General features: G+C 36.0%; 1 protein-coding gene across 1 annotated transcript; it reads right to left on the bottom strand.

Annotated features, from left to right (window-relative positions):
• pepd (peptidase D) lies at positions 1–12354 on the bottom strand. Its single transcript, XM_023332867.1, has 15 exons — positions 12275–12354; positions 10345–10528; positions 10105–10232; positions 9932–9995; positions 8450–8497; positions 8085–8146; positions 7278–7322; positions 6207–6282; positions 5561–5607; positions 5153–5221; positions 4517–4594; positions 4170–4318; positions 1855–2039; positions 738–929; positions 1–562 (listed from the first exon to the last, which is right to left on the bottom strand). The coding sequence occupies exons 1-15, from the start codon at positions 12289–12291 to the stop codon at positions 431–433; spliced, it is 1476 nt and encodes a 491-aa protein (XP_023188635.1). The 5' UTR covers positions 12292–12354; the 3' UTR covers positions 1–430.
• Between the last annotated feature and the right edge of the window lie 689 nt (positions 12355–13043).

Genomic DNA, 13043 nt, shown 5'->3' with positions numbered 1-13043 from the left:
CACCAAAAATCTGCAATGAGTTTATTGAAGTGACCATTAATAGTGGCCATTTTCCATCCTGGTCTTCAGGTTACAACCATGATAATGAAGAAAATATACATTGTTTAAAAAGTTTAAAATGGCTGTTTACTAAAAATGAAATATATCAACAAATCTGTTGCACAAGCTTAAATTTTTATTTCCACTTCATTTTGTTGTAGAAAATGAGAAAGAAAGAAATTAGTTTTAAAAAAATCTCCAAAAATCAAGATATTGCTGTTTACATTGATAAAAAACTTTAAATCACCAAAAACCTTTATAAGAAGGATCAGGGAGGAAATGAGAGAATTTTCTTCTAATGATACTTTTCATTTTATGTATTTAAAATAAGATCAGAGGTAATTTCAGATAGCTCAGACTTGAGTAACTTGCATGATATGCTGTTTTATATTTAGGCATTCTCAGCACCGAAGTTTTTGTCAGAGTCGGCCATGAAAGCTTCGATCTCCTCCACTGTTCGAGGCACGCAGGTCAGCAGCTCCATGCCATTGGCCGTCACTGCAATGTCATCCTCGATGCGGACCTGGACAAGTTAGAGAAACTGAGGTCAGTTCATAAACCCAAAGTCCCTGTGAGTGAAAACATTTATTTTACACAAAGAACAGTGAATGAATTGTGAACTGTTTTACATTCAATGATTTCCCACTGATTCAGGACCAAAAGACACAAACGTGTAAAAACTCCAGAAGCACACTGACCCCTCCGAAGCCTCTGAAGCGGGCCAGCACTTGGGAGTTGATGAAGCAGCTCTGAGCAGGGTCGGCCAGGGCCTTGTCCAGCAGGTGGTCTATGAAGTATATCCCAGGCTCCACAGTGAGGACCATCCTCTCCTGCACCAGGCGGCCCATTCGCAGGCTCTTTAGTCCAGGCTCATCAATGCGCTCCACCCCCTCAAAACACGTAGATAATTGTGTCTTTTTACAAAAAAGTTACAACCACTTCCATTTAGAAAACAAGATAATTATTTAATTATTTAATTTAAGATAAATATTTTTTGAAAGTTGTCTGTTTTTCAACTGAATAAGGACTATTTTGCACCGCTGAATCCAAAAGTAACATCCATTTTTCTCAAACAGGTCAGGTTTTTCTTCTAATTTGATTTAGAGAAATCTGATCTTCTGACTAAATTGATTACATTTTCGAAACATTATTAGTTCATTTCTGCTAATATTTCTCATACAAAAAAGGTTTTGGGAAAAAAAATGTTTTCTGGCAGAGTGTATTAATTAAATGTTACATACTTGGATTTCTGTGAATTGAATAATAAACACTTATAAGGGTAAGTACATGTAAAATGAACATTTCGTCTTCATTGTGCAAAATTCTCCATCTCTTTTCTGTCCTGATGGAACCAGCTGCTCATCACTCATTGATCTCAGAAAACTGATCCATTTGTCAGAACAAGTTATACATTTTGATGCTCATGTTGCATCCATAGCTTAGAAAGTTGACCTGATTGTGCAAAACCAACGTGATTTTTGGATTCAACACATCAAAATTACCCTAAAACAGTTGAAAAACCTCAGGCAGTTTTTTGGCTGTTGACCAGAGTAATTTACGACATTCAGTTCGTTTAGCCACTAGTTGTATGAAATGTAAATTTTCTGAGGAGCACTAATCAAATGGCCAGAGATCAGAATCGACCAATATCTCCTGGATCAGCTATAAATGCATTAAAATTAAGAACATCTATAAACATTAACCAAAAGCATCCGCTTTGATTATTTTCACTTTGAGTCAGTAATATTTAAGACATATTTGATCCGAAGTATAAATGTGAAAAAGCTTCTAACTATTTTTATTTTACCCCCTTACCTCTGGGTAACCTCCCACGTCGTGAACATCAATGCCCAGCAGGTGTCCCAGGCCGTGCGGCATGAAGACAGAACCCAGGTGGACCTTCAGCATGTCCTCAACATTTCCATGCAGGATGCCAATCTTCACAAGTTCCTCCAGGTGAACTTTGTCAACCAGACGGTGCATGTCAGTCCATTTCACACCTTCAAAACAAACATATTTTAGCTACTAAGGAACAGAAAGTGTTTTTGCATAGAAAAGCCCATTTTATTTATTGGAAAATAATACAGACATCAATCAAACTGTAACACATACGGACTTATGTGGTAAAGTTGCACCTCTAGAGGAAGCAGAGGTGAGGTAGTTTTGGGGCCAGAGCTGCTGTCACTAATATTTAGTGTGAACAACTCTGCACTGGATGAGATTTTCTCTAAGGTGAGAGTCATACCTCTCACACCTTCTTCTAGTCCTCACATGAATTCAGTCAGCTATATCTTCCCCGCCTCAGGGTCCTTCCAGCTGCCCCTGTGCAGCCCTGATTTTTTGTGACTGCTTGCTGTGTGTGCTAACAGAAATGATTAAACTTCCCTTCAAATGCACCAAGCACAGCATATACAAAACAAGTGGCAAGAAGTCTTAAAAATCTGCCATGCATGTCCAACACAGTGTGGTGGTCCTTCTATAATTCCTTTTCGTTTATTTTCAAACTGAATAAATAAAGATACAACACACTTTTCTTAAAGAAAAAGAGCCTTTTGAGTCAGACCCACTGAAACGGGAAGGCACTATCACATATGTACGAAGATATGTTTTCTGGAACAACAACAAAAGATCTTTCTGATGGTTTAATGAATTTCTGGTAATTTATTGGGAACGCCGAAAATAAGTTCTAGTACAAATGTTTGCTGCAAAGATCATCAACAGGGATTATTTCTCCTTACCTACTAAAAAAATTGTTTTGTTATTTTGTTAGAAACATTTTTGCCCCAGGATAAGAAATACTTTTCAGCATCTGATTCCCAAAACAACAGAGGAAGAGTCTCATGATACAACTAGCGGAGTACACAACATTAGCACTAAATTAATTAATGGTGGTACAGAAACAACATAAGCAGCTTATGATTCTTCTCAGGTGCATAGAAAACCCAAGTTGTTAAGAGAAAAGCCTTTGGCTCTTCTGTATTGTTAGCTCTGGTGTCTCTCACTCTCCTCTAGTCAATACTCTACAGATTCCTACGGGTTTATGTAAGGATCATTTGTGACCAAAGCATAGAGATGCCTAGGTCATTGAAATATGTATTAGTATTTATGGCAGTGTGGGCAAGTTCTGCTGGAAAATGAAATCAGAATCTCCAAAAGGCTTCAAAAAAGAAAAAAGAAATGTGATGGACTGGCGACTTGTCCACGGTGTTCCCCGCCTGTCGCCCGAAATGTCTTGCTGAAGATAGACACTAGCACCCCTCCCGACCCCACTTGGGACAAGGGTGTAAAAAAAATGTATCCATGTATGGATGGATGTTATCTCAAAGGTTCTACTTCTATAGTCTAAAGAACCATATAAAGACTTCTGGTGGGCCGGATTTGGCCAGCAGACCACGAGTTTGATATGTGTTCTTGACTTTTGTTTGTTATGAAATGCAAAATTTACTTCCTCACTGAGCAACATTTCAGTTCCTTTTCTTCTGTTTTCTGGTCTTACCTCACAATCCCAGAGATTGTGGCCTTTTTTCTACGACACCCTCTCCTTGCACTCAACTTTCTATCAACATGCCTATGAACAGTCATCTTCTACATTTATAAACATTCAATGAAATAAATACTTGAAATATATCAATGGGTCTGTAATGAAACTATGAAACAACTAAGTATGTTTTGTAGTTGCTAACTTGTCCTTAGCAATAATGCAACTATTGATATGCACCTCTATTGTTTTTAGCAAAGCAACATTGTATCTATTCAAACATTCATAGCATAAATATGCTTTACTATTATTGATTTTTCCTGAAACCCTCTTACATGTTGATTTGGGAATTGCAATCCTTTTGGAGTTTTAAGTAGATTTTTTAGCTCAATGACAGTAAAGCAGAGAGAAGCTCTGCTTCTTCTATTTCTGATTGTGAAAAACAGAAATAAGCAAAAGCAAGGTGCATACTGTGGCTATATTGTTCAACAAAATCACTAAAAGAATGACAAAAACAACTGAGTAGGATGTTTCAAAATGACTGTACTGTATGGAATATGTGAAGACTTTTTGTCATGTATTGTTTCTAAAATAATAACAAGGTCACATTTTCTTTTGGCAACTTGTCCTTAGCATCACTGAAGATGATAACCTGGGCTGAGGGCAGCCATGACGGCGCGTGAGGATTTTAGGACCGCCTCATAGATTGCCCTCTGGTCTGCAGTGAACTTTCCGTTGGCTGGGAAGGAGCAGGTTATGTCTGAGGAGTAGCAGTAGTACTCTCCTCCCATGTCAAACAAACTGCAAGAGGAAGCAACATTATAACTCATTAATTTGTTTCTTGTAGTTTGGTTTTAGGTTTGAAGTTCTTCTGAGTTTCCAGAAACAATAGAAAGGCAATTTGAAGCCAATATCTTAAGACAATTTTTGAAATGCTTTCAAAACAAATTGTGAGTCATGAATCAGTAATTTGATGAAAAACTACTAAAGTCTGCTCACCACATGTCTCCATCTTGAATTGTCTTGTCATTTGGAGCCCCAGCATGACCGTAGTGGAGGACAGAGGAATTATTGCCCCTGATGGGAGTAAATGAGGAGGAAAGAAATCAATAACATTTCACAGCTTCAGCTCTCTGGTATACAATTATTCAACAATGACATAGATCGTAAAATAGCTGGCATTACAAACTTTTCTCTCATGTTTTAAGCTCATAAACTCAAAAAATGAGATATAAATCACTTTGTGTTTATTTTTCCAGATCACACTGAAACGTCCCTGTAGGGCCGTCCACATGGCAACCCGTCTAAAGACTAATTATTGATTGTGTCAAGCTCTCCCAATTCACTGATTGGAATATTGATTGAGATTAGAAAATAGAGATTGCTCCCTGGAAACAAAGGCTACCTTTTCAGACTTTTAAGGAGTTTATGAAACAGATTAATTTGTAACTATTTAAATAGTTAAATGTAACTCTGCTACAAAAATACCTTAAATGCACTATACCCTATACGAAAAGTATGATAAACATGGATTTATGTGATAAGGAAAAGAATGCTACTGAATATGAACATCATCAAGTAAAAAGTAAGAAACTAAAAAGTAGTTTATATTAATTTTAATTAATAAAGCCTCACGTTCCACAGATGCAGGTGTAGGAAGTGTGTCGCATCCCGCCTTTGGAGTAGCAGTAGTGCTGGAACAGACTTAAAAATACAAACAAAAACACAGCATTACTAATGAGAAGAAAAGTAAACAATCTGAGCCCAGTCATCTTCAGTGAAAACGTTTGTCGTCTGCATTAAGTAAAATTAATTTTATTGTCAAGAACTTCAATGACCTTCACAATCCTTGGTGGGACTATAAAGACTGAAGAACGGGTATCTCATATTTTGTCTCTTTCCATAGAACAAATATAAAATTGAAAGACAAATATCAGCTAAAAGTTTCACAGCAATCTATCAGCACAAGGTGCTGTGCTTCCATCTCTTATCAGCAAATGCAGAGCAGCAGATTCACTGATGAAAACTAAAATTACAACTTACCTTTCCATTTCATATTCTTTCTTTCCAGGTCTGATGTTTTTCATCACCTACAATAAAGGGCAAATATAGATTATCATTAAGATTAACCTCAGAATTATCAAGAATTAATTATTAAGGGACTATTATGGTTAAACTAATCTGAAACAAAATATTTGCACCCACTAGATGCACAGAAATCAATAAACCCTTTATTTTTATTTTGTAAAAGGGAAGGCAAAACTGGAACATCAATCCCACAACAAAATAGGTGAAAACAAATCATGAATGGACCTCTAAGGGTTTTTTGTGTTTTGCCTAATCAAATTTTAAAGATTTTTGATTTATACGTATATGAAATTAGTTCAGGGAAAAACAATAAATAAATCAAAAAAAATACAGATCTAATTCTCTGTTGTGTAAAATTCAGAAAAATTTTACTGACCAAATTGTGAAAAATCAAAGCCTATCTGTGCCCACTTAATTCAAATATTGATGCAATAATTAAATTCACAATAGATGAATGAAAAACAAAATGTACCCTTTTGTTATGTTGCTTCCCCTTTTAACATCAATAAATTAAAATGAATAAGTCTCGAACTCCTTTTGATACAATGCTTCTTGTTTAGTGATCCTCTCATATAATCTGTCTTGAGAAGGAGTATATTACCATTTTGTGGGCTTCACTGGAAACCCTGTTGGTGTAGCGCAGGACCTCCAACTCCATATCAGTCTTAAGGAGGCGACTGCAACACCAGACAGAACAAGGAGCAATCAGTTCACGTTATGGTCATCACACAGCTTGTGGACACCCTGAAGAAATCTTCTTTAAATCTATAAAGTTTTAAGACACCTTATAAAGTTACAATTCAAGCAATTTCCAAACATAACTTTTTAAAAACAAATATGTGTGGATTATTTTCACAACAATTTAATGGGGTTTTAGTTATAGGATGTAAAAGCTCATTGTAATTGTAATGAAAATATGTTGTTTTTTTGCCTCGGATTGGGACAATTTTAAGTGTCTTATATGTGTGTGGGGGAAGATTAATTAAATATAAACTTCACCCTTTTAACTTTTTTAAATTTACATGTTGGAAATTAACTGTGTAAAACAGCATGTCTAACATTAACCCCAGGATCTTCTGCATTAATTAAATCAAATATTCAAGGGAAGAACCTCCATTAATCGTCACCCCACAACAAAACAGTGCTGCAGTCTTCCTTTAGCTTACAGCTAATTCATATCTTTCTCATTCAGTTGGGGAATTGCTAGGGAAAATGTTTAGCAATTCCTGCAATAATGGAATCAAATAAATTCAAGGCAGGGGTAACCAGTAGAAACACTGACGTCTATTCTAAAAACAGATATCCAATTAAAAGAGACCCATGCTACTTTCAGCAAGAGGAGCGAGGGAGAGGGTTCAATCAGGCTCTGGGCTCGAAGAGATGTGACTGAAAAGCATTCTTCCTCATTTCTGAGAACATCGATTCATCTGGAGGGCTCAAACTCTAATAGCAAAGACAACCAGGCGAGCACGTAGATCATTATGTCCATGCAGAGAGATTTCTGACTCAGAGGAAAGAAGCAGAAGTAGAAAACTTCCACCCTGAACACAACCACAAACAAAAATTCCCTAGGATACGTGTTTGTTTAAGAATTCTGCTGAAAAAACATTTTGGAGCTCCTTAGGCAACCTTTCCCAGTTATGCAGTATAAAATGCAGTTTGACACACTCACCATTCCACAATGACTGGGTGTAAGAGAGTGTTGTTCACTTGGAAGCTGAAAAAAGAAGTACACCATAAACAAAATGTAATGTGGTACAGTACAACAAATGCATGAAGGCAAGCAACATATTTCTGATAAAGTGAGACCTAACAAATAAAAATCATGGATGTTTACCTAATTACAATCACTAACATGTATGTAGAACACTGGTGTATGTTTAGCTATAAATGTAAAACAGCTGGAATAGAAAAATTTATACATTTGTCTGATTTCTTATTCTTATAGACATGTTTGTTTAATTGTATTTAATTAGCTCAAACAAGTATCTAGAACAAAGTGCAAGAAACATATGCAACCAAAGGTCACACAATCTGGGTGAAATCACCGAAAGAGAAACAGTGTTTAAGCAGATGTTGGTTAGACCTGTATCTCTACAAGCTGAGCTGTTTATCTTTCAGTCACAGGTGCTGGGTTTTCCCTTTGTTCTTCATCTCATACTGGCGTGTGTTGGTGTGTGTGTGTGCGTGGGTGTGTGTGTGTGTGTGGGTGTGTGCGTGTGTGTGTGGGTGTGTGTGTAAGCAAGATGTGGTGATAAAAACTGTATAAAAAGCTTTGTGCAACTCATATCGGGGTTCTACTTCTCTGACTTCCAGAGACAGAGGCTTTGAACGCTTTTGCCTTCGAAAAAAGCATTTAAAATGATTGATCTTTCTCTAATTTAGCGAACAGTTTTCTCTTCTTTTGGTAAAGAATTTCCACCACACAGCCAGCCTTAACAAATAAAAGGTAAATCCTGTTAGTGCAAATTAGACACACCTGCTGATTCCTTCAAAGGAGGCTTCACGGCAGATGCTCCCACTGTCCGTGTTCTGTCCTCGCTTTAAAGGAAATAAAATTATTACATTTCAAACAGTATAAAACAATTATTACAGTAGCTGTACTCCAGTTTTAAAGTCAAGATTTGCTTTTGATTCTCTTCAATCAAGGGAAACAAATTAAAAAAATGGCCATTATAGAACTGACTGAAGATTTGGTTTGACTTTTTTTTTTAATGGAGGTTAGCCTGGATTTTGCTGTACCAAACACAAATATGTAAAACGTCACACCCCTAATTCAGTTGCTTAGTATCTAATACAAGCAGGCATCATAAAGCTTAATCCTGTTAATTAAATGATAGTTACCAGTGTCAGGAGAACTGATGGCTTCATGTTGGACAGGACTTCAGAAACCTACAAAAAATAAATAGAAGACTCAGCAGTGCTTCAAGAAAGACAAGAATCAGTCCTCATGAAAAGGTCACTCTGATACTGTGGCCTTTCCAGTAATAAGCACCACAATTGATGACGAGAGTCTGCTGTACTCTGCCAGCAGCATAAACATCTCAAAACAAATTCTTGTTTCAATGCTCACAAACATTGCGGTGGGATTTGAGAATGTCATGTTGACCTTACTGAGATGCAGTATACTGCATGTTGCCTGGTTTTGGTGGAGAAAGCAATAAATAATATCTAAATAATAAATAATCATAAATAATGTGACAAGAATTTTTTCCTCTTGCTATAAATGTTGCTATTTATACGAGAATGACAAAATGAAACACTTTGCAGAGCATAAAATCCTGTCAGCTCTTTGACGAGAACATAAATTACTTCAAAATAAATCAAAACAAAAGAAAAGAACATTAAAAAACATTGTGACCTGCTTATGATATGCTCCTATTTTGTGTAGTGTATGTTTCAGTGTTTTAGTGTTTAGATTTGTTCATTATATAAGTGGATAAGTTAATTGCTAAATTAATTATAAAGTTAATCAGAGTGCATCGGTTGGAGATGCTGTGGTTATTCAGCATCTCAAGGTGAGTGCGTCTTTATCGGCACAGACCAAACATTTTCAAAGCGCACACATTCAATGAAGAAATGTAATTATAGGGTCATTGCTGCGCTATTTGAAAACTTAAATGTTGCAAATGTGAATTACAAATGGATTCTCAGAGTCGTAATGATCTTGACACAAAATATTTCAACATTTCCAAAACAATTAATGGCAACTTGTTCTAGAATGTTATAAAACTGTGTATGCTGCCGCTTCAAATGTCTAAGAAGGTACGCACAAGGGACATATGTTTTTATTTGTTTTTATCTCTGCAATATTAAGAGCTTGACGACTTTGTGGCGAACAAAACCAGCCCAGCTAATCATTTAAAAGTGAAGAAGCCATTGTCAACTTTGCTCTCAAAGTCCATAAACTTGTGACATCTTTCAGAGCTAATGATTAGCTTGTGGACAACCACAAGCTGCTGCATCTTTTGCTTTCCTCAGCACTTGTCCTCAGATATTGCTCAAAAACGTGAGGACTGACCATACAAGCCTCCCAGATTTTCATAAAAATGCTTGCACATGGCTTAAAAGAGGAATCATATAGATATTTAGCTATGAGTCAAACATATTCTTCAATATTACCCTATATCTTTTATCTCTGTAATTTCTATTTGAAATGCTGAACTCCTGCAGTAACAGTTATTGGATTTGGATCATTTGAATTAATATTAGCTACAAATATAAGGTTAAACAGATTATCTGCCTCAACAGTATCAGTTTCTGCCACCATTAAATATCATATGGTCATGCTAAAATGCCATGTCTGGAAACGTAATACATACTTACGTCACAGGTGTACTGCACCTCATCGACAGCGTACTTCTCCTTGAAGTACTCCCTAGGAAAGATCCTGTACACAGATGCAAGCACAGCAACTGACAAAGTCCAAAAAACATGTAAAATGTACAAATGTGGTATTATGCACAGTGCTGGACTCTTTGAGGAGTTTTAGGACTTACTCCCCCATCCAAGTAGCATAGCTTTCAGGCAGTTTAGGAACAAAAAGAATGGATTTTCCCGTGTCCACATCTATGGCTCCAAAACAGTCAGCCTCTGTCACTCCAAAAGCCCAGTGGAAGAAAGACTCCTGCACAGGAAAAAGAATCAGAAGTGTAAAAACATGAAAATATTTTATCTTCTGTTCACAAAGATGGTAAACTGATTATAAAATGATAAATAAATGCAAAAATACAACCCACCTGCCTGAAGAGGACGTCGGTGTCCGTGCAATACCTTTGCGTTTGCTCTCCCCCTTGCAGCAACACGACTGACTTTGGCAGTAAAGCCTTTTTAGCTCTCAACCCCAGGCACAATCTTTGACGATTCTCAGCGAAAAGGGCAGCGGACACCCTCAGGGTGTCATTACCCAGCCAGTAGATGGGTCTGAAAGGACAAGATACATCTCAGGAAGGTCAGGGTGGGGCAGTGGCTGGTGACACTGAAATTCATTTAATAGGTTTTTACTAAGATTAGCCTTAAGATTAGTTTGTCTTGCACCTCCTGCAAAATGACAACCATACTGACTCTTCTTATTATTTTTATCCATGTAGTGCATGGATAAGGCAAACCATTATAAATTGTAAAACAGCACTGACCTGCAGTATATTTAGTTGAAAACTAACATCTTTAAAGTTTCATTTCTGTTTCAGTGGTACAATAATTAAATGTGAGAACGGATTGAAAAAAAGTTTAGCCATAAAATGACTTAATAAAAAATAACAAGACTACTTATTTAGACATGTCACAGTTCTACTTAGTCAGCAGTTTTTTATGTCTGTCTATATTTATATCTATACTGTGGTATTAAATTGTGGCTTTAAAGAAATTTAATAGTTCCTTATTCATAAATATGCACATTTTCTGATGAAAGTAATGTTATTAGGAGTTTAGTACATTTTAAAGTTTGTTTTCAAGGCAGCTTACAAAAATGAACTGATACACACTTCCTCTCTGTAAATCTCTATGCAATATTAGAAAATGTAATGACAATATTATAATTACATAATGCGATGACGATATACGTTTAGATAAATCAACATCTTTCTAACATCTCTGTTTCTCATGTGGCACTACAATATTTCCAACTCATTCTGTGACCTTTGGGATCTTGAACACCAGCTCTACATTATCTACACTAAGTGTTCAGCCTCTGCGCTCTCTGCAGGTTGAATACTTTAAATACAGAAGGCAAGGTTGCATTTTAAAGAGTACTTCAGAAATTTAAAATTGTTCACACCAATTTGTGATGACAATCTATTTGAAATATAGGCACACCGAAAAGGATTAGACGAAAGGGCAATAAAAATCCAGTTCTGTTTAGAAGAAACAGTTTAGCCAGAAGATGCTGACAAGCAAACTTGTAGATCTTAGGAAATAAATCTGATCTCCAGCAAGAGGTCTGCTGATAAGATAAAACACGTTTCCACCTAGAGCAGAGGTTAATCCATGAATCAAAAGTATTTTACTGCAACCTGAATGAATGAGGCTTATTCTAATTTAGTAACAGAAAAATCTTAATCAGATACAGAGACTTGTTGTAATTAAGCTGCCTGTGTGTTTCTCTGTGTAAGGTTTCCTAGATTTCTCATCATGTGAACAAATTGTTTCTACACTATAGTCAAACTTTGCGATATCGTTCGATATTTTCTACCTCTTCAAAAACTGGATTCTTTTTTCGGAAAAGTACGAATATGTGCATTGTTTTCATTCTAATATAAGAGATGTTTGCACAAGTCAAAGACCTTTGAAGATATAACCTACATTCCAGTGAAATGCTAAAATATTTAATTTTATCCCCTCGGCTACGTGCATCCTGTTAAAAAAATAAAAATAAGAATACAGAACACTATTTCAATTATTCAGAACTGTGTAGAACACCTAAACTCATCTATTTATTTCAAGCGTAAAATTAAAACTCAAAGTATTGTTATTGTAAAGACAGAGATAAGATGCAGGCTGAAAAATGACCCGAACTATTACTATTACTAATTAAAGTTCTGCCTAGCAACAGCTCCAGCGCGCAGCTCACCCTGGCAGCAGTTAAAATGGCAAATGAATGGCAAAAGTTGGAATTTTGTGACTTAACGGGAATATTTACATAATTAAATAAAATAATCTCTGGTAACTCACTGTGCAGCTGAAGCCATGTCGACACTTTCTGTTCCAGAGGGTCACGTGTTGAAAATGGTCACGTGGGCTTTGCAACGCAGCAGCATCAGCTGACGGGAAGCTGCGCTTCTTTTTCTTTTTGTTTTTTTATTATTATCAATGTTGACATAAAACATAATTAGGCATACTACATAAGAACGTAAATTAAAGACTATTAAAGATGAAACTACCGTTCAAAAAGAATACATTAAATAAAAACGTAAAACAGAAACTGTTTAAATAAAGAGGAAATGTTTTTTTAAACTAAATATTTAAAAATCATTAAACTACTTCGAACCTTCGTGTTTTTGCCGACTGGCTGCAAAATGATTATATAGTGCATTACAAGAAGGCGTGCTGCATTGGGGTGTTCGGGACATTACAGTGTCAACGGTGAAACTGCATAATAACAAAAAATACATCCTTCTACAAAGCTTTGTAGTCTTCTTACACAAAAGTTTAATAAATAAACAAGCAAAACGATTTCTGCAAACACCTTATAATTTAGAACAGATAATAGTTTTTAATATTAATTCAGTAGTCTACAATTTGTTTCACAGTTACTTTTTAGGGTGCTTTTTAAAAAAATAGCATATTACGTCTTTGTATTCATTTTGTGATTCATTTAGGGAAAAAATTTACATCAAATACTATTGCAGCATAATCATTTATAAAACTTAGCAGTGAATTCAGGGAAACACAAAAGTCCCTGGCTACACTGCACACAATCCTGTTTTATTTAATTGCGCCA

The sequence above is a fragment of the Xiphophorus maculatus genome, chromosome 4, assembly GCF_002775205.1.
Source record: "Xiphophorus maculatus strain JP 163 A chromosome 4, X_maculatus-5.0-male, whole genome shotgun sequence".
NCBI classification, from domain to species: domain Eukaryota; kingdom Metazoa; phylum Chordata; class Actinopteri; order Cyprinodontiformes; family Poeciliidae; genus Xiphophorus; species Xiphophorus maculatus.
This window is presented reverse-complemented; position numbering and strand designations above follow the sequence as displayed.